This window comes from Acomys minous (assembly GCF_964271855.1).
Source record: "Acomys minous genome assembly, chromosome: 8".
Lineage (NCBI taxonomy): Eukaryota > Metazoa > Chordata > Mammalia > Rodentia > Muridae > Acomys > Acomys minous.
Window position 1 is genome coordinate 78689326 of NC_140489.1, and position 27346 is coordinate 78716671.

A 27346-nucleotide genomic window follows, 5' to 3' on the forward strand; every position below is an offset into this window, starting at 1 on the left:
TTGCCTCTCAACCACCCTTACTCATTAGTGCTTGATAACAAGTTTCTTTCAATTTTCTTCTTTAATCTTTCCTTTGTTCCTTCCTTCCTTTCCCACTCTCTTCCACCGTCCTCCTTTTTTTACTCACTTCTATGTTTTCATTCTTCCTACTTTAAAAAAAAATACTATTCTCTTCTAAACTATCCCCAGATGCTTTCCTGTGCCTGGGATTCCATGGACAGTGGCTGAATGTGGAGATTGCCTTTGTTTTTAAAGATGACTTGGTGTTCCAAAGATAATGAAAAAACTCTTTTAACTGATTCCTAGTGGGTGTTGACAGCACCCCTGAAGTGAACCCTTGAGATAGTGTTGTCCAAGTTGTTCTCTGAAAGGGAGGGGTGGTTTTCCTTGGATTTTATGTAAAGACATTGTTTTGCCATCTTTCCACATCTTTTAGATTATGTATGACTGAGCTTGAGTCCTTTGGGAAATTGGTGTGAATCTGGGAATGCTTACAAGATCCTAAATAGCTGCAATTCATGAGTAGAGGATGAGAGAAAGTGTATGGTATGCCAGAATGACATTCCACCCCCTCCCCCATGGTCTCTTTTCAGATTTTGATACCTGTCTATACTCCAAAAGTAGCTGTGTGGGTAATCTAAAGGGAGTAAAACTGTTTTGGAAAGATATTATTTGAAGATCCTTTCTAGGATAGACATGCCCTGTGAGACTGGTTCCTCATATTCAGTGGTCACTATGAGAAGTCAAACCATTTGTTTCAGGAAATGCTTCATGACCTGGATAACTCAAAACTACTTGCAAATCATCTGAGTTATTTCTGTCTGTCTTTTTCAAATAGTTAAAAGAAATATGGTCGTGAGCTTGAACACATCATTGGTTATAGTTAAAAAATAAAAGAAATAAAGCATTTTTATAAGGAGCCAAACATCATGGAATGCCTTTATCTGTCCCTTTTATTCGACATCTATTGTGTGACCAAAGCACTAAAGCAAGCGAGAGTAATGATAAACATTATCAAAGATCCTAGGGATGCAATGAGGGGATATGTGTTCTATTTACAGGAATGGAGGACTATTTTACTTATAAGTGTAATTTAACCTTGATCTTGGCTACGAAGTAATACTTTGACAAGTTAGTACCTAAGGAAAAGATGTTATATGATAGGAGAATACAAAGGAAGACAATGAGGTTTCTTGCTATCACCAGTGGCTCTGCATGGATGTTTTGTTTTGTTTCTGATGGTAGAGGGGTCAAGTTGAGAGGACTAAAACAGTCAATACAGCTGGGCAAGTAAAATAGAGTGTCGCCATGAATTGGGTTTCTGTGATGAATATGGAGGATTTGGTGGATATGCCCATACTCTGTAGTAAAATAATAATCGCTGTAATAAAATCAAAGGAATAAACCACACATGTAAGTCTTAGAGGCACTAGAGGCCAGATGCCGAGGAAAGCATCACTACCAGCAACTTTGCTCAAGTTGTCAATGAGTGTGCGCCTTCCTCAGGGATGCTGCAGCCATCTCCTGATGGATCCTGAAACCCAGCTGCGGGTAGCTTCGACTCCACTCTGAGGTCAGTGGCCAAATGAAGCAAGTCACTTATTACTGATGTGCAATGGAAAACAGCTGTTTGTGCAGATCTCTTTAATGAAAATAAAAGAAAGCCGTGTATGGTACCTAGTGCCTGTAAATGCTGTGATATGGAAACAGAAGAAAGAGAATTTGAGGTTATCCAGGGCTACATAGCAAAACCTAACAGAAATTAAAATACATAAATAAAAAATTAGAAAATAAACATGAAAATTAGCCACCACTAATCTCAGCCTAGTGCATGCTTGCTTGCTTCTTGTCACACTGAAGAATCCTCTTGGCATCAGGAACTGAAGAGCACTCTGCTCCTGTCCATCTTGGCCCTATTGTACTTCCTATAGACTTGTTAGGTTCTGCTATTTCCTCAGTGCTGTATTGATGCTATCCTTCGTCAGCCACTCTGAGGTGAGAGTCAAGCATAATATTAATAGCCTGTCAGGCTAATGACTTGATTGTCAACCCAGTCCACTCCGATTTCAGCCCCTTGAACTCTATTTGTGAGGAATATTAGTGACTTCAAACTAATAACAATGACTATTTTAAGAACGACTGGCTCATGATGCACAGCATGGATAAAATTATAACCAGATTTACTTATGCAATCAAATTAAACATATACAACTAATTGCAGTCATCCTTGGGCAATTATTTAAACGAGAGTAGGGCTTTAAGTATCAATCCTTGCTCACAGGGGAATTGATAATAAAGAGTTCATCAGCATGGAAGGTCAAGTGAGCATCCTGATCGGCCTCCCTTGGCCTTTTGCTATTGGCCATCATTTTCGTGATAATCCCTTTCTTTGATCAGTACAACTGAACTTTTTGGATCTCATCTGAGTTGTTTGAATGTTGCAGGCAGACTTTCCATTTTCTTTGCCAGTGAACTCATGGTCTGTATCTAAAAACATAACATGGTTGGAGCAAGACAGTCTCACCTTCTTTGTTAAGGGCTATATCACACAATGGAACACATTTGGTCTCAACGCCCAGTCTGTGTTCCTTCATGCCTATATCAGAGATCTTTTACACTGTTGTTTCTGGAGGAAGGTTTAATAATCCCAAAGTTGTTTTTAAGTGTAAAATATTATATTCATACATAAATCTGTATAAATATGAGCAATTTAATGAAGCAGCAGAAGGATATCACATATATAGCCATTAATTGTGTCAAGAGAATCTAAGTTCCTAAAGATTGGTACCCATTCTCCTTTCTTGAAATAACTGATTTTTTTATTTCTAACACAGTGTTTTAATTGCTAATTTGTAAACTATATAAAGAGGAAATTATATATATACATATATATGTATTTAATCTTTTGAATATAATTCCCTTGTTTGTGAGAGCCCTCTCTGTCAGTGTACACAACTATATATAACCTTTCATTTTCACCATTATATAGTATTATACTTATAAAAGAGAAATTTAAGGAAACTGCTATAGTTTATTCTACCATGTTTAATAGATATGAACTTTTTTAAAGTTGTATTTCAGTGGTTTAATATTTTAAAAATCTGAAATAAAAAATATCCAACACTCTCATTCTTCATTTCAACATTATAATGTGGGGATTACACAGTCTAGTGAGATAACAAGAGGACAGACTGAAGATGAATTAGAAATATGTTATTATTATATATGATTATGTATATGGCAAATCTATTAAATTATTTTTATTAAAGTATGTCTAACACTTAAGTTTAATAAGGTTGATGGTCAATTAAACTTCAACTAAAATCAGTGAGAGTTAAAATTCATTTTAAGAGTTGGTTAAAAATAAACTATATCTCTTTATACCAAGAATGGTATAGGGAATAAAGCTGAAGTATATGCAGATTTTATGTAACTAGTCATCATGAGGAGGCTGTGGATTAGTTCTTCCTTATTATGAAAATTCTGAAATGATCCTTAGAAGTCTCTAAAGGCTAAAATGGCCTACAAATCTTTTGAAAATAAATTTAGACCTGACTATGACTATAATATAAACAATGGGAGACTAATGGAGACGGTCAGTGCCAGGCTGAACTTTATTGAGATCTTGTATCAAAAAAAAGCAATCAATTAACTGATAATAAATAAACACACCAATAATTTATAAATATATCATGAAATATACAAAATACCTGAGTATTAAAACTTAAAATATTTTAGACACACTAACAAGAATCCATCTAAATCTGTGCATGTGGATTTAATGTTACACATTGTGAAGATTTCATTTTTTCTAAATTCAAAAATACTTTTAGAAAATCTCATTCTATTTATATTCCTGCTATTGACTTTAAACGTTTTTGAAAAAATATATTAATTTATTTTTAATTAAAGTATAATTGCCTCAAACCGGATGTGGTGGTACACAACTTTAATCCCAGCACTTAGGAGGCAGCAGCAGACAGAGCTTTTGAGTTCAAGACTAGCCTGGTCTACAGAGTGAATTCCAGGACAGCCAAGACTACACAGAGAAACCCTGTCCCCAAACACACACACACACACACACACACACACACACACACACGTATCATTTCACCCCATCCTCCCTCCAACCCTTCCCATGTTCCCTCAGACATTCCCGTCTCCTCTTAAATCCATGGTCTCTACGTCTTCCTCTCTCACTAGTTCATTGCCTGTAGCTAGTGTTTTAAAATAGCTGCAGTCCTTGGAAATCATGTGACAGGTAAAACTGAAGAAACATATGAATTTTGTTCATTCAATAACTCAATTTTAATTACAAGATGTAGAAAAATGGGTTCTCTATCACTGAGCCTAAATTTATGTAAGGAATGGTTAGGATGATATTTTACATATAACAAATATGATCATTAACATTGTGTGTTCATGGGTTGTAGTCAAATTATCTAATTTATCTCACCAACTTTATGAAAAGTATCTTTATCTAATGGGATTTCTTACAGACAGCATGATGCATATGTAAGACTTTTTATACCTAGATCTGCTTTATCTTCCTGAAACTTTTTGCATGCAAAAATGGTCTGTTTGCTTAGATTTCTATTTAATCTCTTAGTAGTTCTGACCAGTCTTAATAGCAAGTATTTTTGCTATATCTTTTTGGCCAAACTAAATACCTAACATAGATTAACCATATATTCTCATGTTTGCTCTAAACTTACTAAAAATTACTATTTACTTAGTATTATTTAATTACTTAGTTATTAGATTACTAATAATGACCAATATTCATAAATATTTATGAAGCAGATGCTTCAATCAGATGGTTTTACTGCCATAATTCTGAGTGATTGAGTCAATAAATTCCCTAAAAAACACAACTCAATTCTGTGGTCCCTCCATACAAGGTTTTAATTTTAGGAAAACAGCCTGTAAATGCTGCTTGCTTCCTTGCCAATGGAGAGACTACTGCCCACTGCCTTCTCTGCAGAGCTACTAGGTGAAAATAAAGAGCCCACATTGTGAAAACGCTCTGAATCCAGCCCTGTCTGTGTGTACACACTCAAAATGAAGCAAATTGGTGCAATTTACTGAAGGTTAAACCCTCAAATGACATTCACCTAAAACATGCGAGGAAATGGTTTGAGAGGCTTAAATGATCAATTTAATTTCCTTAATTCTCTGAGTTGCTTTTACAAGTAGGCACAACTTTATGGCATCTAACTGAAGACTCCAAATTGTGGGTTTAGATGTGTTTGTATTTTCATACCCAACACGCTGAACCACATATACTTTCTATATTACCCAGGACTTAAAAACAAGCCCACAGACCTCAATGTGCTCCAGTTGTAGAATTGGGGCTTTTACATTTGTGATCTGTCTCAGGGTTTCTCCAGTACCCAACACCCTTCAGTTTGTCAGCATTTTTTATCTGAAGTCACAGGAAGGTTTTGGAAAGAACTAACTGTGCCAATCCTGCGTGTAAGCTCTAACATGAAGTGGTGTTTCGGAACATTTTATCGCTTATGAAAAATTATTTCTCCCCAGGTTCTGAGAAAGAAGTGAATGGAAGGAAAGTTTGTGTATGAGCAAAGTCGCTCACTCAACCCTGTCTAATCCTTCAGAAAGCATTTTCCAAGGAACCTTCAGTTTATGATTCAATCGTTCCTCTGAGATGAGAGGGCGGTACCAGGATAGCATATTCTTAAAGATACAATCTGCAGTACTGTTTTTTTAAAAACTGATTTTAACCAAATTTAAGCATTTAAGATTTCACAACCTTTCCTTGACATTGACTTAGGTACAGTGGTGTTTTTTCTTTTACTAAACTGTATTGCACACAGACCTTTTGATGTTTTAAAGCTTTTTCTTTGGCAGCTAAGGAAAACACTCCACAAAGTTATATTTAGTGAACTTACTCATGTATAAATATGCTCTGTTATCCTGAGGCATCTGGAAGAAAATGCTATTGTTTTGATCCCATGATTGAAGCATAGAATAATCAACTCAGAGAAACTCTGGCATGAGATTCACTCACATATGCTGTGGAAATTTATAATCCCTTTGTGTGTTTTTTTTCCTCTAGATGAAGAACCTTGGAAGAATTCACACTTTGGTATGTCTAGTGACAGAGATTCCTGGACATGCCACTGTGTCTATTCACTCCACTTATTAGAGGTTATTAACTTGAAGTTTTCTAGGAAAATGGATTTATTAGGGTCTGTTGTCTTGTTGCTGTTGTTTGCTTGCTTTCTGTGTCCCCAGAAATAGATGGTTATTTTCTTTGCAACTATTCTACCTAACAGTACACGCGTCACCATATGTCTAGGACCCCAGTCATCAGCCTTGGTTCCAATAGAGATACTTCATAAATTATCAGAACCTCTCCTGCATGTCTTGCAACATTTGCCAAGTTCCTCCATTAAAAATTGGTGTAACTCCAGAAGATCATGATAGATTTGCACAGCAGGAACTTGTCCCATGCTTGAGGCTGACATGGTTTCGAAAAAAGTAGATGCTAAGTGGAATTGTGCTGGTCTTTTCCCTCTGGCTTCTTTAATACAGTGCTTGCTGCTACTTCAGTCAAAGAACGCATGCCTCATGACTTTCCACCAGGAACTGTTTAATGGTTGAGATGATTAAATGTAAAAGCCCTGCTGAAATGCAGATAATATAGACTCTGCACTCTCCTGGCGTGACTTCCCGGAGAGTTTGTTCAGTGGCCTCAACTGCGGATATCCTCATGATGGAATTTAGTTTGTGAGGAACCTACAAAAATTACAAAAATAACTCAGGTTTTAAATGACTAATACACAGATGTGCACCTGTGTCGGGATCTCCATACATTAATCTTGAGACCAATAGGAAAGCTCTTTGGAATTTAATTATATGAACACAAAGCATAAAATATATATAACTGACTACACCTGGGGACCTGATGTCAGCAAAATGTTAAGCAGTTGGCGGAGCAGGCCTCTGAGGATGAGGTTGGTCACTTGCTTTGCTTCTGTGCTACCCACTATAAAGTTCTCACATTCTGCCATGTTCTCTACTGTTCTCGCAGCTGGAGCCACTTGAGGAAGATGTTCTCCACCAGACCCCGAATACGAACGCTGCCACTTCTTTACAGAAGACCATTGAAATCCAAAGTATGTCCTTAGTTTCTTCTTCACCTTTCACTAAGTCAAGTTCACTGACATTATATTGGGAACGAAGGCACAAAGTAACATAAGTATTTTAATTTGCACATATATTTTTATTGAAATGCCTTGTTTTACTCTGTGATAGTCTTATCTAATGTTGTAACTCAGAATCGAGACTTAGAATCTTGTTTTTCTCATGCACTCTGTGTACTTAAAATTATTTCAACCACTAATTGCTGACCTAGACCAATGAAATAAATTTAGGAATTGTGACTATGAACTTAGTTATTAACTAAGCTAGTTAATAACTAAGAACTTATTTATTTCCTAAACGTGGTGGTATTTGGAAATTATGTCCTGGCTTTGTTTGACAACAACAACAAAAAAAATAAATGAGAAGGTATCATTACCATGAGAAAAATCCCACTTTAGCAGACATGGTACTGGGCGGGGGGATTATTAAGCAATTACCTTCACAAATGTCAACATCTCCTACTATAGAGTAACCCAGCGCTTACCACAAACAGAAATGCATAATGGCAAATGTGAGTTCTAAGGATGATCAAGAAATCCCTTACCTTTGCTGATTTCCAATAGAAGCATGATTTCCACACCACTGAAAAATCTTTGCCATACCTTTGAGTCCCTGTCTTCTCTTGCACAGTGGAAACTAGAAGATGAGTGTATGAGGTTTAGGTGGGGTTATAGCACCATTATTATTATTATTATTATTTTTTACCAATAATGTCATACCCAAACTCAAAATAAAGCTCCACTTAAATCTCTACGCATGCCTGGAATGTGGGCTATAGGCATCCACTGAATGCTTATTGACCACGTATGATTGTGGAATAAGTGATGAATTTCAAAGATTTTTTTAAAGAACAGAAAAACAAATATTGAAATCCTAGAGGGTGAAGTTACTGGGATAAAGCTGGACACAGAAGTTGACTGCCTCCAAAGTCAAGCTGGGGTTTGCTCATCTGCTCTAGTAAGAAACCTGCTCCGGACTGACTCTTGCTTTCAGAGTAGATCAGGAGGGTCCAGCGAGTGCCATTCCAGATCACTCAGAAGGATTCAAACAAAGCCAGGGCATTCTTTGGATGATCTCTGACTGCCTTGTCCTGCTCATCCGGTTCTGATTCACTGTCCCTGTGTAGAGTAATGACAGTATAAAGAGAGCTCAGTCTTCATGTGTGTTGTGTTCTTCTTCCAAGGATTCTTTTGCTGTTATACACACAGAGTGGTCACAGAATGTGCATCTTCAGCACTTGAGAACGCTTTGTTTATGCTGCGATTGGTTGCCGAGGCATAAAGGTTAGGGGGAAAAAAAGCAGGAGAGGGAAGGAAAGGAGGAAGAGAAAGACAAAGAAAAGGAGAAGGTAGAGGGGTTTCTCGGTTGAAGAAATTTACAGTCCAATTGGTAAAGGAAAATAAAATGTCTGACTCCAACTCTGTGCTCTCTGGAGGCACTGAGGCTTTGAGAAAGAAATGGCGTCTTTCTCCAGCGAAGAGGAGGCTGGAGGGACGTGGAAGAGTAGGACTCGAGAGCAGGAACACTTGAGTAGATGGCCCTGGATTCTCATTCTCCAGGGCCATAGTGAACCCATGTGGGCATCAGCTCCTAGTGAAGAGCTCTATGGTCTACCCAGGCCCTCTCACCTATCCAGCCTGGTTTTATGCACAAATTCTTATCATTAAATAACATGCAAGTCCAGGAAAGTGAACTCATCCTCAGCTTCCTGGGGGCTGTTCTGGGCCTTATACCAAGCCAGGAAACCTGCTTAATAGTAATTACTTAGATACACCATGTATCTCATAATCTGGCCAGGGAGGATTGGATGTCTTGACCCTTAGTCCTGTGGTCATGCAGATTCCATGTTTAGGATGGCCCAGGTTTGGGTCACTACTCATGTTGTTGCTGCCTTAAAATTCCAGGGAAGTTTTGAATAAGGGGCCGACATTTTGTCCTTGGCCCTTTGTTGTTGGACTCTGGTGACCAGCCAGCTATAAAAATAAAGATACTGAGACCTTTTAATATTTTAAATCTTAGGCCTTAGCTAGGCAGATTCTCAACTAGCTCATCTAAGTTAACCCAGCAGGCCCACAGTCACATCACTCTTCTCTCTTGTCTCCTGGCCAAAAAAAAAAAAAAAAAAAAAGCCCTCCTCTTTCTTGTTCCCAGAGTCCCTTTCTCTGCCCAGAAGTCCTGCCTTCCACTTCCTGCCATAGATATTGGCCATCAGCTTCTTATAACAACCAATCAATAGTGAGATACTTCCGACCTCTTTTCTTTGGATTTACAAAACAGGAGGCTAGTAATAGGTCATAGTAATTACAATAGCAGAATCTGTTAGCATTTAGCCACTGACAGTTCAGTAATTAACTTATAATGGAATATATACAGAAACACAGCTTAATAAAATGTGAACGAAGGTCATCTGTACAGCCCTTCAAGTATTATAACCAGTTTCTATGAAAAAGTTTTGATGATAAAATAACTACTAAGAAAGATTAATAGAACTATCACCCAAACTCAAATTTAAATTGTGGTTCAGAGGAAAAGAATGACGGTGGGACAAGGTAATAAATCTAAAGGAATTGTAACTCTAGAGGTGACTTCCTCGCATGGGGAGAAGTGAAAATCACTGCAGACACAGTCCTTCAGCACTCTCCTCCAGTGCTTGCTGCGTTTCCATTGGTTCTAAATGTATGTGTCTTTTAGACTGCTCTTTCAAATAAAAGGAATGAGAAGAAAATGAGGAATGTCCATGGAACAGCAAAGTGAAGTGAGTGTGTTAGGATGTGAAAATTCATATTGACTAGGGAAATTAAAATAATGGGCTTTGAGTTCCATGAGCAATACTTACTTTCCTTACAATATATGGCCGTATTCTGTCCTGTATTCCTTTCCCTGACTCATATCCCACCTTTTCATACTAACTGTCCTGAACCCTTGACCAGGCTCTTCATTGCTGGTTCAGAACGGAAAATAGTCAAGCCTGGCTACATAGCCTCCAGACTAATGACAACAGCACAAAAAATGGAAGCATGTGACTCCTTTCTTGTTAGGATGATATTAAGAATTTTGAGAAGCTCTCAGCAGAAAAGTTATCCAAACATAGGTCCTTCTGAGACCACGGACCTCACCTCCTAGGAAATGGACCACACACAAAAGGTAGCCTTTCTTTAACACGTGCACCATTCTTCATATGTGTCTCTGAGCAGCACAAGGGTCCACCTTTTAACTTAAGGAGGTATTTGAGTTTTTCCCCACCTCCTAGGCCAGGTTCTGAATGACTCTGTGTTGTAGTTTTCAGATATGGAAAGGTTAGGAAGTGGGCTTTAGCATGAGGGAAATACTCAGGCAAGATCCTAGAGACTTTTGTCCCCAAACACACAACAAGGTGCTGACAGGCCTTCTGTGAATTTCTTTTAGAGAACTGAGACCCCCCAGCTGAGGGTATGCAGGTGCTGGGTGCTTTGATCAGCATTGGCCTATGGCCTGGCCACATGCCTTTTGTGTTTTGCAGCAAGATCTCCCTGTGGTCCTATCCTTGTTCATTCAGCTGAAGAGGAAAGAAAGCAGTATAAGGATGCAGAAGGGCATTCATTTCTCCTGACAAATGGAGCACACACACACACATACACTACAGGCTACTTATAGCTTATGATAATGAATAGTATACAAGGGTCAACTGTCTTTGCAAAGAAGTGGGTGTATGTGGCTGACAAGGGCATGGTGGCACATATCTTTAATTCCCACACTTGGGAGGCAGATGCAGGCGGATCATTGTGAGTTCGAGCCCAGCCTGGTCTACAAAGAAAGTCCAGGACAGCCAAGGCTGCACAGAGAAACCCTGTCTTGAAAATCAAACAAGAAAAGTTTTGTTTTTCCTCTAAAAGTTGAAAATAAAATTACTGGGCATGGCGGTGCATGCCTTTAATCCCAGCACTTGGGAGGCAGAGGCAGGCAGATCGCTGTGAGTTCAAGGCCAGCCTGGTCTACAAACCGAGTCCAGGACAGCCAAGGCTAGCACAAAGAAAATCTGTCTTGAAAAAAAATTACCATATATAATACAGTCATCTCACTTCTGAAATTGCAAAAATAATTTTTAAAAGATATAAAAATATTAGCATTTGCATGTTCATCACAGCGCTATTCAGAATAGTCAAGAGATAGAACCTGAATGTCTTTCAGTGGAAGACTGGATAGAGAAACGTGATATGTAGAGGCAAAGGTTAGGACTCAGTCTTAAAGAGGAAGCCCCATAATAAATGCTCACCTAGTTTTATGTCCTTGCACTGCACAAATTGTTTTACTGATATTTTTGCTTATTCACTCCTAGTTGCTGAAACCTTTGTTCAATGATTGGGGTGCACAGGTGCTTTGAAAATATTGTAAAACAAAGTAGCCATTTAACGAGGAGTCTCTTGTGCTATTCTTCTTTATTTAGACCAGATCGATTGTATTATGGCAGCTTTATATAACTATACCTGCCAACCACCCATGCTACAGAGGAATTAAGAAAAGAAAACAAAACACATGCGAACCCATTTCTTCCCACCTTACAGCCAACCCACAAGGGTGAGTCAGTCCTGCTATGAAGACTCAAAATACTTTTGTGTGCTGCCGTTTCCACAGAGAATCTTGGAAGACGTGGTTGTACACCTGACTCTGCTCCTTTATTGCACAGCAGTACTCACCAGGGAAGACTGAGCCAGAACAGGAGAAAGGGCCTGAATGTGTGTGTTTCTCTCCTAAAATCCATGCTTACAGCTTGTAGCATTCATGTGACCTGCAGTTCTCCACACTTCCTCACAGCACAGTAGGAGGCCGGGTCTTCCAATGCCGTTCTTCACATAGTAGTGCTGGCCTGTAGCAACAGCTTCACTGAGACCAGGGTGGAAGAACCATGAATGGAATTTTCCATAAAATTAAATTTATTCAGCTTTAAAGAGTATAATTTTAAGTTCTAAAAGCATATAACAAATGATACTGATTTTCATGTGTGAAACCCCAAAATATGAGAAGTTTAAGTATAGAGACATGGTTTCCCTTCGTTTGCTTTTTTTTTTTTTTTTTTTTTAGTGAAAATACCCTCTGTAAGTGACAACCAATTCCGTAGACCTCCTATGTGATAATCATAGTATCTTTTGGTTTTAGGATCAAGAAAATATATCTGTGCACAAGGATTTGGGGATTATTTTTCAAAATTGCTGCAACCATCTCGTGGTTTGGAGCTGACAAGTTGAAAAACACAGCGTGGTGAACTTTAGAACGATAGGAATCCCTCTATAATCCTCTCTTCTATTCACCAGTCATATGAACAGTGAGCAAACCACTTCCTCAGGTTTCAAGGGAAACATGGAAGCAAACATCACCACAACTGCTTTCTAAATTGGTACTCCTAGAAAAGGGGCTCACTGTGGGGGGGGGGATAGAAGTGAAATAATACTAGAAATGTGGAAGTTTCTCTTCAAAACCTCACTTTTATCTTTTCTCCACTATAAGGAATCTGTTTTGTCTGAAAATTTGAATTTTGTTAGAATTCCTTATTTTGCTAACAAAGCAAAATAATAACCTAAGTCAAAATGAGGAAGGAACAGTCTTTGCAATTTTGTCATATGCTCTTATCAAATATATCACATAGCTAGAACACGAACTCCATTTCGCCTACGTGCCAACCTTGTTGCTTTGGTCTGAATGAGAATGGCCCTCATAAGCTCATGTAGTTGAATGTTTGATCTTCAGTCAGTAGAAATGTTTAGGAAGGATTTGGAGGTGTGGCCTTGCTAGAAGAGGCGTGTCCCTAGGGGAAGATATGAGGTTTCAAGAGTCCACACCCACTCCACTTAGATCTTTCTCTCGGGCTGGTTCTTATAGATGGATGTGAGCGCTCAGTTCCTGCTCCAGTGCCACGCCTGCCTGCATGCTGCCATGCTCCTGCCATGATGGGCACTGTCTCATCCTTTAAAACCATACATTCCAAATAAATGCTTTTCCCCCCTATAAAGTACCCCAGTCATAGTCTCTTATCACAGTAGTAGAAAAGAAACTAAGACATTACTATCGCTTATCCTGATTTTAAAAGCACACTTGAGGAGTATTATTTAGGGACAACAAAGTGTGCCCAGCTTTAGCCAATTTGATAAGGAAGATGATTTTCTTTGATGCAGGAGAATAATAACAGTAAGTTTGTGACTGAACACAGTGTGGTGAGCAAGACTCATGTATACTCCTGTGTTTGAGGGGGAAAAAAGAAAGAAAACGACCTTCCTGCAAGGAGGCAAGCTTGCCTGGCACTGCTTCCCCTAACTTCTTCTGCTTTCCATTTGGCCCATGTGTTACTGGTCCATATCTTTTCTTGCTCTTATTAAGATTTTTTTCCTGTTCTCTTTTTTTCTTATTCTGGGTCAGCCTCTAGTTCTGAAAACTGTTTGTAGAAGAAAACACTGATGCTAAATAAAGTAAGACAATGCTAACTTTTGGTGATTTTATTTATACTCTATTTTCTTTTCTTTTCTTTCTTTCTTTCTTTCTTTCTTTCTTTCCTTCTTTTTCTTTTCTTTTTTCTTGTTGGTTTTTCAAGACAAGGTTTCTCTGTATAGCCTCGACTATCCTGCACTCATTTTGTAGACCAGGCTGGCTTTGAACTCACAGCGACCCGCCTGCCTCTGCCTTCCAAGTGCTGGGATTAAAGGTGTGAGCCACCACCACCTGGCTTATACTCTATTTTCAATAGGAGTCAACTAGTTGACAAAATAAAAAGTGCCAATGATCTTGCATGGAAATAGGTAGTCAGAATATGAGCCATTGAGGTCTCTTAGTTCAAAAGAGGTCTGGAGAGTAAAAAAAGAAGATGGCTATTTAAAGATAAGACTCGCTTTAAAGTAACAACCACTATCTTCATCCATCCGCGCTGCCTTCCCAACTGCCCTTGCTCATCTCTGAGACACTGTACTTCCTCCATCCCCAGGGAGAGGCACTCATATCAGACACCAGGAGAAATTCAGATTCTTTCTCATCTAACAGGGATCCACATATATTGATGTGAGATAAATTACCTAGTATTTTACCTCAAGGGCCCATGGACACAACCATTTCCCCTACATTTCAACATGTACCAAGTAAGTCACCCTGTAGTTGATTAGCAACTTGACTACACACCCACATGCTTACCCAAACTCAAATTTTCCTCTGAGTTATTGTCCCATATTGTTTCCTTTTGATTTTCTTCTGTTTTCTGATCTTTCTTTTTCTCTCTCCTCCACTTTCATCCTGCTGAGGTCCAGGAGAGAGGACACAGTGTTGGAGAGGGGCTTTTACTTCCAAGAACGTAAAGTTTGGTTTCAAGTAAGAACTAAGCATCATCAGGCCTCCATTGAAAAGGTCATTGTGGGAGCTAGACAAATGGCTCTGCGGTTATGAACACTTGCTCCTCGTCCAGAGGACCATGGCAGGCATCTGTAACTTTTCTTCCAGGAGCATCCATATGTTTAGGCTCTTTGAATATCTGTACTCTCATGAACATACCTACATGCAGAAATACACACAAACCTATACATAATTTAGCACAAGGAAAAAAAATCTTAAAAGACTATTGTGCCTCTACCAGTGTCAGGAGATATACAAGGCTTAATGAGTGGTGCAATTCCAAACTAGAATTAGCATAAGATCATTAGCTGGACAAGATAAATGATTTTTAGGTCTTCCAATTTTCAAAGCAGAGAAAGTGTCAACATTAACCTCATGAAACTGCAACCAATGAAGGGGAGGGGCGCTGGAAGGGAAAGAAGAAAATCGGGCTTCAGAAAAATACGTTTGTTGAGAGTCTTGCCTGTTGGAGAAATGTCGGCTTTGCTCTACAGTGAAGTTATGGAGAGCCACTGAATGAAGTCTTTATACAAGGCCAACGCTGTAAACTATTAGCAAATGTTTAAATCCCAGCTGTGATGTGCTTATTGTCTGACAGTGCTCTCCTGAGACAATCACCGATATCATCAAACAATTTTAACTTTTCCCAACAACTCTGTAGGGAGTCTATTCTCACTGCCGCTTTAAGGAAATTGAGGGGCTTTTGGTTCCTTTAGTTCCCTTCAGCCACACAACTAATGAGTAGGGAGAAGCGAGATCATGAAGCCAGCAGATAGGCTCAGAGGCTTCCTGCCTAGCCACTTTGTTCCCTTGCCTCACCACGAGTAAACGCACTCCTGCTGCAGTTTCTCTGTGTGCTTCCCTCCCCACCCCCATTTTCCCATCTGTTTCAAAGGTGACATACCTAGGAGAAAAAAAAATCAGTATGCCTTAGAAACCGGAATTTTAGTTGTCCAGACTAATTGAGGTTGAGACATAGTCAGGTCTGGGATCCCAGTGCCAAATTCCATGGAGCCACGGAGCTCTGGGTCCACTCTGGAGCCCTTGTAAACTTGTAAAACAAATCTAATCAGAAAAAAACGCGAGCCTTGGCAGAATTTCAAGTCCCTGCCCTGTTGAGTTGAAACCCCTGGCTGTTGTCAGGTGTGAGCTGCGATTTGTCATAGAGCTTTTGGCTTTAGACAGAGGCCTTGATGTTAGAGCGCAGGGCCAGGCAGCCCTTCATTGAAGAAAAGCAGCGTTAGGCTTTCTCCCGCTCTTAACCCCGCTGGTATCACAGCCAGGTCAAATGTGCACACAAGACTCTTTACAAAATGATTCTGAATTCCTAACCAGCCGTTCTCTTGAAACACTGGAACGTTGACTGTTGCATGGAGGAGTCCTGCCACTAAGATACACCCAAGAAAAAACAAACAAACAAGCAAACAAATCTTCCATCTGCTTCGAGATTTAACCTGACTTGGTTATTTTCTTTTTCTAATTGCATCTGCAGTTACAGAATCTTTTATTCGCATTTCTTCCAAGTCAAAACTGATTAAACCAAAAAGAATAAATAAAATCATGCATGAGACGGGCCTGAAACCTCTTTAACAATAGGAGTGCTCTGGAAAAGAGAGCATCCTAAGCTGTTACCAAGTAGGTGAGTTTCTCACACCTCTAGGACCCACTAGCTGAGACAGAACACACAAGAAGGTCAGGTTTGAGGGAAGAGCGCTTGTTGTGTATTTTCATACATTTTTTTTCTGGCCTCACAAACCTCTGCAATGCAAATCATCCATAGCTACTACAGATCTCACAAAGCCAGGTATGTTGTGGAAGGAACATTTCAGCAGACGACAGGAAAACCTAAGATTTTACTGCTCTGAGGGCTATGATGCTAACGTCCATGTTTTTTTTTTTAATTTTCTAACGTCCATTTTCATTCTATCTGAGTATCTCTGCAAGGGACCTCTCTGTCTCCCCCTGTTTCCAAAGTAAAATCAGAGACCCCCCCCCCAAACTTCCTGTTTCAAATGTAATGGGAAGAAACTTTAACAGGCCCTCACCTGAAAATCAAAGAGATTTAGTGTAGGTAAAAAGAATAAATTTCAATATATTAGTGAGCTCAATGCAATGTTGGAAAACAGAATAGAGACAAGTTGAAATGTATAAGGAGCAGTGGACAGTGACACTAGCAGCAAGAGTAAGGCACAGGAGCACACAGCGCAGCCCGACACAAGTGCTAAGAACCTGGCAAGAGGGGGGTGGGCCTTCAGTGGGAAATGCTACAGCTGCTTCCTAGGAACGGCTCTTTGTTTGGTTTGTGTTTTTGTTTGCCCTATATTTTATAGCTGAATTTTTACTTGGAATCACCAACTCAGCCTGTATTGTGATCTTCAAAACTCCAGACCTCAGAGTCAACTTGCTGGCTTGTAGGAATGGAACACTTTGTATGTAACCAAAAAGTGGAAACTTGTCCACAAATTTCGGGAATTCCTTGTTTTTAATAGCTGAGTAGTATTCCATAGTGTAAATGTGCCACAGTTTCTTTATCCATTCTTCTACTGAGGGACACGTAGGCTGTTTCCATGTTCTAGCTATTATGAATAAGGCCACTATGAACATGGTTGAGCATATGTCCCTGTTATGTGGTAGAACATTTTCTGGGTATATTCCAAGGAGTGGAATAGCTGGGTCTTGAGGAAGCCCTATTTCCAGTTTTCTGAGAGAGTGACAGATAGATTTCCAAAGTATATGTACTAGTTTGCATTCCCACCAGCAATGAAGGAGTGTTCCTCTCTCTCCACATCCTCGCCAGCATGTGGTGCCGCTTGAATTTTTTATCTTAGCCATTCTGATGGGAGTAAGATGGAATCTCAGAGTTGTTTTGATTTGCATTTCCCTGATGACTAAGGAGGTTGAGCATTTCTTTAAGTGTTTCTCAGCCATTTGATATTCCTCTGCTGAGAATTCTCTGTTTAGTTCTGAGGCCCATTTCTCAATTGGGTTATTTGGTTTGGTGGTGTCTAATTTCTGAGATCTTTATATATTTTGGATATTAACCCTTTGTCAGATGTAGGGTTGGTGAAGATCTTTTTCCAGTCTGTAGGCTGTCACTTTGTTCTGTTGACAGTGTTTCATGCCCTACAGAAGCCTCTCAGCCTCATGAGGTCCCATATATTAATTGTTGACCTTAAGGCCTGGGCTGTTGGTGTTCTGTTCAGGAAGTTGTCTCCTGTGCCAATGTGTTCCAGGCTTTTCCCCACTTTTTTTCTAACCAATTTAGTGTCTCTGGATCATAATGAGTGAGTTAACCCAGAAGCAGAAAGAGTCAAATGGCATATACTCACTTATATCTGGACTCAAGTATGTTGAGCAGATCTGGGCCCAGGGGTCCTGCTCAAACTATGGCACCAGCCAAGGAATATACATGCAGTAAACTTCGAACCTCTACTCAGATGTAGCCAATGGACAGGACATTCTCCACAGTTGAGTGGAGAGTGGGGACTGACTTTCATACAAATTCTAGTGCCCCATTTTTGATCACGTCTCATGGATGGGGAGGCCTGGTGGCACTCAGAGGAAGGATAGCAGGTTACCAAGAATAGACTTGATACCCTATGAACATATACAGGGGGAGGAAGTCCCCCTCAGTCACAGGTATAGTAGAGGGGAGTAGGGTGAAAGCAGGAGGGAGGGAAGAATGGGAGAATAAAAGGGATGGGATAACAATTGAGATGTAATATGAGTAAATTAATAAAATAAAGTAAAATAGCAATGTGAAAAAAGTGGAAATTAAAGAAGAAATTTTTTAAATGAAGGAAAAAAGAAGGAGTTTCTTGTTATTTAACTCTTGGTTTCTAGAAGAGAGCAGTGGGCTTCCTGTCTGGAGGAGAGTATTACTAACAAATCTTCCGGGCATAAGAGCATTGGGATCAACAAAATACCAACTTTAAGTAACTAACCTATTTAAAGTATTTAGTCACATCCAAAGTATATAAGGATATGTATCACTAGAAGAGTGGCAGGGAGTGAGAAATGAGATGGCCCAGCATTCTTTTTAGGGTTTAATATGAAGGATATAATTAATAACAGCAAAAGATGATGACCATTCACCTTCAGTCACCCATAAAACTTTACTGAAATAACAATATAGATCTCTCCCCACCTTTTTTTCAAAATACAAACAAGGAAATAAAGAATGAGAAGGGAATTAAGACAAGCCTGGACAACAGATGACCATCTGTTATTGTGTTAGCAGATGTGAAGGAAGGATGAAAACTGAGTCATAAACCAGCATTGGCAAGCCTGTCTCTGCCAAAGATGAACACATGATTCTATTAAGCCACATCTATGCCATGCTTGGGCTATCGATACTTCTAGGACTGAGGGTTACTGCCTAGTTTTTAAGTCCTTGTTTGTTCTCACTCATCATCCCATTCTCTTCTTCACTGAGCTCTACTTATAGCTTTAATGTAGTTATATATAAGATGAGTTGAATTTCTACTTTTTAGTCTGTATTGCCACAATTCTGCCTATCTCTCATAACAATCTAAGAATATGTAAACTCTGAATGAGTTCTATACATTACTATCTGCAACACCAGACACAAACAAACAAGTGTCTAAGAGATGGGCACAAAGCACAGTGAATGGGTTTATTGTATAGTTCTGATCATGGAACTCAAATGTACACATTACAGTCCTACTGTGTCTGAGGTGATTCTTCACTACCCTTCAACCTTTCCAACTTCACTCTACTTTATTTGACCTTTCCTCCAATTCTTCTGTCAGACACAAACAAACCTTCCTTAGAAAATCAATCTGTGTTCTTGCTGCCATTTGTTCCATCAACAATCAAACACTATATAATTCCTCCCATCATTAAAACTAAACTCTGGAAAACTCATTCAAGGTCACCAGTGTTCCACATCAAGTTATCTCTGTTGTTTTAGTCCCACATCACTGGACAAAACCACCCCAGTATGGATATCATCACGTCCACCAGGCCCCAGTTGCACTTATATGATCCTATTTTAAAATGAATTTTACTAAACCATTGGGTACTTAGTCTCTGGGTTACAATCCAACATTATCCTCTCAACTCAAGTAAGTTGAGCTCTGGCAACTTAGAATGCCTTGACCTGGTTGTCCATCATCTTTGGGGCACTATCCTACATTCGGGTACTGCAAAATGCTCAGAACTCACACTGGGAGCATGTTAGTTAAGTATTCCTGACGGTATTAATCTGTGTTCTCCAGAGATAAAGAAGCAATGGGATAGTTATATAAAGCAAAGTGTGTTTCTCAGAATTGACTCACCAGTTACAGATACAAAGGAGCCCTAGACACATGGTTGATGAAGAAAATCCAGGAGAAGTGGTAAAACTTCCAGGCTGAGTCTGCAGGCTGGAGACCTAGAAGTCTCAGGCATGCATGTTCCTGTTAAAGTCCTAAGACAGATGGGGGACATTGATGTCCCCATGCAGAGACATAGAGAATTTCCCTAGCCTTGTGTTCTATGTAAGACACGGATACTGGGGAGAATTATGTATTTGTTTATTTTATATAGTCTGCTGAGTCTAATGTTAATCTCATCTAGAAATACTCTCAGAGTAATATTGAAAGAAATGTGAGGGCAGCTTAACCACTTTGAAGTTGACCCAGAAAGTCACTGTCATCCTTCCTCAGTCTCAGGTTTACATTCATCCCCAAGGAGCTCAGGATCTTTTGAAGTAAAATGTGTTTGGAAACGCAGAGCTACTTTCTGCCTCCCTGAGTGCTGGGATTACAGGGGTGTGCTACCACACCCAGTCCAGCACATATACCTAGTTTTAACTGATGTGCATATGAAGCAGTTTCAGACTTGCTAATCTAGACCATCGGAAACACTAACCAAACTAGAGAATAGTCTTTGTGTCTTAGCCTTGTGCCATTTAGTCAAAACTATTGCTTTAGAAATTATTTAGGCCTTCTTTGGTTGAGGGACAGCTAGGTTGTCTCCAGATTCTGGCTATTACTATTAAGGTTGCTATGAACATAGTTGAGCAGATGTCCTTGTTGAGTGGTTGGACATCTTTAGGATATATGCCCAGGAGTGGTATGACTGGGTCTTCAGGTAGAATTATTCTCAATTTCCTGAGATAGCATCAGATTGATTTCCAAAGTGGTTGTACAAGTTTTCACTCCCATCAGCAATGGAGGAGTGTTCCCCTTTCTCCATGTACTCGCCAGCATGTGCTGTCACTTGAATTTTTTATCTTAGCCATTCTGATAGGTGTAAGATGGAATCTCAGAGCCATTTTGATTTGTATTTCCCTAATGACTTGGGATGTTGAACATTTCTTTAAATGTTTCTCAGCTATTTTGATATTCCTTTGTTGAGAATTCTCTGTTTAGCTCTGTATCCCATTTTTCAATTGGGATATTTGGATTGGTGGTATTTAATTTCTTGGGTTCTTTGGTTTTTGGATATTAGCCCTTCTGGAGGAATCTTCATCCCAGACCTCAAGCTATATTACAGAACAACCATAATAAAAACAGCATGGGACTGGCATAGAAATAGATTGGTTGATCAACAGAATCAAATGGAAGACCTGGAAATAAACCTACTCACCTATGGGCATTTGATTTTTGACAAAGAAGCCAAATGTGTACAATGGATTTCAACAAATGGTGCTGGTCTAACTGGATGGCTACATGTGGAAAAACACAAATAGACCCATATTTATCACCATGCACAAAACTAATGTCAACATGGATTAAAGACCTTACTTTAAAAACGGACACTCTAAATCTGTTAGAGGAAAAAGTGGGGAAGAGTCTTGAACCCATTGGCACAGGAGAAAACTTCCTGAACAGAAAACCAACAGTTTAACACTCTAAGATCAACCATTAATAAATGGGACCTCATAAAGCTGAAAAACTTCTTCAAGGCAAAGGAAACAGTCAGCAGAACAAAATGGCAGCCTACAGACTGGGAGATCTTCACCAACCTTACATCCAACAAAGGGCTAATATCCAAAATATACAAAGAACTCAAGAAATTAACCACCACCAAGCCAGGTTAACTCCTGGCAACACCTAGCCTACCTCAAGAAGACGATGAACATCAAAGAACCTCCTTATGGAGGTGGCTTCAAATTTGGCAAACAAGCCACTGGGAAAAATGCCCTCATTTCTGCCACAGACAGAATTCTGCCTAAAAATGGGCAAGCTTGGATGCAGGCAGAGTAGACGGCCAAACTCTGCCAAGACAGGGTAAGCAAGTCCTCAATAGTTCCTGCCTCACAAATACGTCTGTCAGATATATTAGGCCAGAAAGCTGAAGAAGATGCTCCAACATTATAATGTTTTGGGTAATTGTTTGGGCAGCAAACTGTCTCTGTCATTTTTTTTTTTCATTTTGGAAGCTGCTAACCTGCACTTCCGATTCCTTCAGGTAATTAAGTCTTATTCCTTCTCAAGTCTCTGATGGGGTTGAAGACCAGATAGTTTAGTCTTACAACTAAGCTTAGTTGTTTAGGGTTTAAAATGTTTTTAAGTTCTAGAGAGATGTTTTAAGTAGATAGAGATGAGATATGATAGATGCTGATTTTCATTCAGAATTTTATACTCACCAAGATAGGAAAGATGTTTTCTGCAAGGTTGCCAAATACAATTAGCCAAATATCCTTAATGTAACACTGATGTAATTCCTGATTGTTTTGTGGTTCTCCTTGCTGTATGTAGTTTGCATGTGTGTGTGTGTGTGTGTGTGTGTGTGTGTGTGTGTGTGTGTGTGTGTGTGTAATAATATAAATGTATATGCCAAATCAAATAAAATCTTTAAAAAAATAAATTATTCAGCTTAGCTGAATACTCTTCCTCTATTCTTTTCAGCATGTTAATGTTACCTTTTATGATGAAATTAGTCACATTATTTATCATTTGTCTTCCATTTGGAGTTTCCCTATACCCTATTTTTTAAAGAAATTTTTAGAAATTTTAGTTATTTTTAGAAATTTATTAACACTACAATTAACACTACTAATGAATAGTTGTATGATTTTAAGTATTCATAGTTGTTATTTGTAAATATATAGAATCACATCTTTAACCACATAGGTTTATTTTTTATCTATGTGGGGTGAAAACTATATGTTAGTTTGTATGCAGTACTCCCAAGCACTGATCTGGACAGTTATAGGCAAACAGGCAATTGGTCACACAGTAAAATGTAACAGCAAAACAGATCATTCTTCTGAATTCCATATTCTGGTAAAAATGTTCAAGTACGAGTGTTACTGAGGACAAGAGGCTAAAATGTGCTGAGTGCCAACCACTGCTGGAGTGACAAAGCAGGTGGCTTGCACCCAAATTCAAAAAGAGAGATGGTACCGTTGTAGTGATAACTCAGCCTATCTCTGAACATCTCTCTAGTATTGCCTATAAATAGCCGTCTGGCTCCTTCATCACTCTAAATTCATGGTAACCATTAGCTTATTCTCTGGTCTGCACTTTCAGCTTTCCCAGCAAGGCATATAGATGCAATATTGAAAATATATGTCCTTTTGTGTCTGGTTTGTTTTACTTTTGAATCCATTCAAAACCCACACCTCTTTCTGTCCGTATTTGTCTGTCACTAGTTCACTCCTCTTATTGTTGAATAGTGTCTATTGTCTGGATAAACCACAGTTTACTTACCCATTTTCCTAGTGTGAAACATCAGGATCATTTGTAGTTCTGGCAACTCTGTATAAAGTCCTATGAATATTCACATGTAAATTTGGTATAAGCACAAGTTTTAGTTTCTCTAGAGTAAATGCCTGAGTGGGATTTACTGTTCTTAAAGAAACTTTTATTATAAATTCGTTTTTTAAAAAAACTATTGTACAGTTTTCTACAGTATCTGTGCTGTTCTACATTCCCACTAGCAAATGATTTGAAAGTGGCCTTCATTTTTATCAATGGTTAGTGTTGTACCTTCGTCCATACAGAAGGGTGCTTGGTGATAATTTCACTGTGGATTTAATTTCCATTTTTCTAATGATTTCAGTGTCTGTTATTTGTATTCTATATATTTTCTTTCATTAAGTACATCTTCAGATCATTTGATTGTTTTTAAGTAGGAATTTTTATTCCTAAGAAATGAATTTAAGAATTTACTTTAGTGAAGTCCTTGAAGTTGTCTGGCACTAGCGTACCTGCTGTCCTTCTTAAATACTTCACCCTTCCTTTTCCCTGTTCCTGAACTTCTAACACTTTAATATTAGATTATTAAAGAAAAAATTGTTTCTGATATATAGAGAGTTCAAACGAAGTGACAAGATATATGGAAAGCAAAAAAAAAATGTCAAATAGAAGTCTTAAAAATAAAACATACGGCATCAAAATAAAAAGAAAACACAGCACAAGGTGTTGGTGTATTGATGGGATGTTCTTCTTCAGGAAACAAAATTATTAAATAGAAGTGAAGCTGAAGAAATACTAAGTCAATGCGCCCAAAGAAAAGGCAAACAGAGACAGATGAGTGCTGTAGGGGCCTTATCCAGTCTAACCTGCCTATGGTGCAGTTCCAAAGAAGGAACATGTGATGGAACATATTTAGACATAATAGAAAAGGCTTTACAAATAAGAAAAAAACTATTTCAATTCTCCGATCCAAGAACTCAGGAAATCTCAAACAATTTAGCACGAATAAAATCACACTGAGTATCACCAAATCAAATCTTAAAAGACACCAGAAAATGGAATGGTCATGCTGCATTTAAACAAATGAAAGCAGATATAGGAAATCTTTTTAAGCAAGTGTAGCCAGCGGTAAAGAAAAAAAAAACCTTCAGAGTTATTATCCATAATATTTAGTTCTATAGACAATTTCAAGCAATGTCATATACCAGTTTATAATATTCAGAACCCATCAAACCAGAAATATATTTTTATAACAGTGTTGGTAGGTAGTAACTATATAAGGGATAGAGCCTTGCCACAGACTGAACAACACACATAACTATTTCCCAGGAAGTATAACTTTGTGAGTCAGTTGTTTTTCTGTTGCTGTCATAAGATAAATCTGATTTTAAAAAACCAATAACAACAACTTAAAGAAGAAGGAGTTTATTTGGGTCCTTGGTCCTAGTGAGATAAATTCAGTGATAACAGCAGCATGAGCTGGGTGATTGGACACACACACAGAGAGAGAGAGAGAGAGAGAGAGGGGGGGGGCAGGAAGTAGATGAGGCTGTAAAATCTCTCAAAGTGATACTCCCAGTGATACTCATCTTCTCCATCAAGGCTCTACCCTCTAAAGGTTAAAAGGTTCCCAAACACCAGTAGCCACTGAGGAGCAAGCACTCAAATACAAGCCTATGAGACCATTTCTCAGCTGAAGCACATTTTGCTATATTATTTTTTTCCTTTATTAATTTATTCTTGTTACATCTCAATGGTTATCCCATCCCTTGTATCCTCCCATTCTTCCCTCCCTCCCATTTTCCCCTTATTCCTCTCCCCTATGACTGTTCCTGAGGGGGATTACCTCCCCCTGTATATTATTTTTTAATATTCAGATTGTCAGTATAAGAAATGGTTTACATAAGCTTTGTTTCTTAAAATGAATTTTAGCTATCAAAATAAAATTTGAATAGCACTACTTTGTAGGTCTTACAGGTAAAATTTGTTGGCCAACAAATATTAGACACATGAAATAGGATTTTTATTTTAGTCCTTTTTAGCTTCAAAAAATTGCCCCACAAGTGGCAAAATTGTACCAATTTGCATGATAACAAAAACTGGTGACTAAATTCATATGTCAAATTTTGTGAGTATCTTTATTTTTATACCTATGCAATATTTTTGATCCTTATAAAATTCTCCACTTAGCTATAAAGATTGTGTTTTTAACAAGTTATAGAGAATTTGCAAGCAAAAATCAGAAGTTACAGAATTATGGGTCTAGGCCTATCATCAACCTTAATTGCTGATATAGTTGGAGACAGTAACCAGCCTTCTACCTAGGAAAACCTGGTGTGGAAGGGTGAAGAGAGCTCATCCAAGTGGCAAGAAAGTGAAATCTACAAGTCCATGGCCAAGTAGCTCCAAGATTTCAAGGGAGAGGTTTGGCAAGTCCAGAAGTTTCGAGTCCACAGTGGGCTCTGATGGGAGAAGCTTCAAGGTCAGTGGGTTATTTCCATCACAAAGCTCCCATAGGTCAAACTCTACCTGTTTGTTCCAATTGGCCAATACCAAGAGTAATCTGTGTCTTCCTCTAGTCAATCCCTGCAAGACACCCTCCTGGCATCCTCTCTGACCCAGAAAAACTGTCTACACATCACACCTCCTGCTCTGGCCTGGCTGCATTCCACTATCTACTTTATGCTTCTATTGTAGATTCATTCTTCACTTGCCCATTGCCAGATAAAACAAACATTCAGAATGGTGAAGGCTAAATAGTTCTTTTTTTTTTAAGTGCTGAAAAGTGGCAAGATTTACATGGTGGGAAAAATGAATAAGGATAAGGATATGACTGAAGAGGGATGGTGTTCCTCCAGTTTTGTGGAAAGCTCCTCTCTTCTGCCAGTTTTATTGCTATAGGAGGGAACACTCAGTAGTGGCAGATTACTAATATTTTACTGTACAAGTGTCAGTCCCTGAAAACTCCAAAACCATGCCTCATTTCTCTTATGTGCTAATGATGTTATTACTCCCATGCCATTAGATATATATTTTTTAAACATCTGTTTCTGAGGAGGAAAAAAAACGCTACAGATCATGTGAAATATAACCCATGATTTATAGGGTTTGAGCTGGCAATATATTTCATTGTCTAAGTTGTACCTGCCTCCATTTAAGCTTTTCTCTTTTATGAATACAGATAGTGGCCTATCATTGTATTACTAATGTTGACTATTTCCTTTGTTTTGTTAGATTTTGTCTAGATTGAATGTAAAGTTTTGGGTTATTCCTGAATAAGTAACTCATATATTTGGATAAATGCTAAACTTTAATCTTAACTTTGCATTATATTTTATAATGTTAAATTATATCTAAAAAAGCCTCAACAATTTAGGGCCTCCCTGCTACTAGTAAGCATTTAGTAACATCCAAGGGACCATCATTTTTAGTAATTCTCCTTAGAGATTGCTATCAATAATTCATGTTGTCTTTCCTCATCATCTGGTAGATGGAAATATGTCTGTTTCTTTTATGATCAAAAGCTCTCTTCTTAAACAAATATGTACAATACTTGGCAAAGGGAGCCAAGCCCTTGGCTACTATAGGTCCTGCAGTAGTCTACAGTTTCATGGCAACTGTCTACAAGAAAGTGTGTGGAGCACTAGCTTTATAGTTATCATATACTAAAATAATGCTTAATAATGATATTTCCTGAAGCTCAATGCAGATGTATGTAGTTGGTGGTAGAATATATCATTTCTGACTTGGATAAGATTGCTGTACCCAGATCACGAGACCCCCAAAAAGACCACCATGATTCGATACTGATACAAGCACAAGAAGAACTTTTCATTTTCAACTCAACCAAGGCTCTGACCCTCACCAATGCAGCGGTATCCAGAAAGAGCCTCAAACTCTGAGCTGAGAGTAAATTTATAGGTTCTTATCCCTTCCAGCACCCCAAAGCTGGGGAGTTCCAGCCTGGAAAGCACCTATTGGTTAAGTTATGAAAATGATATAGTGCTTTATAATGATTGGTTGTGAGAGGATGCCAAAGCCATAATGGCTCTGCGCTCTCTCTCTCTCTCTCTCTCTCTCTCTCTCTCTCTCTCTCTCTCTCTCTCTCTCTCTCTCTCTTCTCTCTCTTTCTCTCTGTCTCCTGGTTTCTTATTCTTAGCAACCTTATCTCCTGTGGGAGA

At 38.7% G+C, this 27346-nt stretch overlaps 1 protein-coding gene across 19 annotated transcripts in view; it reads left to right on the forward strand.

The window, feature by feature from the left end:
• HDAC9 (histone deacetylase 9) overlaps nt 1-27346 on the forward strand; it is an 861568-nt gene that overhangs the window by 811311 nt on the left and 22911 nt on the right. For all 19 annotated transcript variants that reach the window (XM_084791695.1, XM_084791697.1, XM_084791698.1 and 16 more), the window contains one exon: nt 7058-7142. In XM_084791695.1, coding sequence (XP_084647821.1) covers nt 7058-7142 — 85 coding nt within the window. The remainder of the gene's footprint in view (nt 1-7057; nt 7143-27346) is intronic.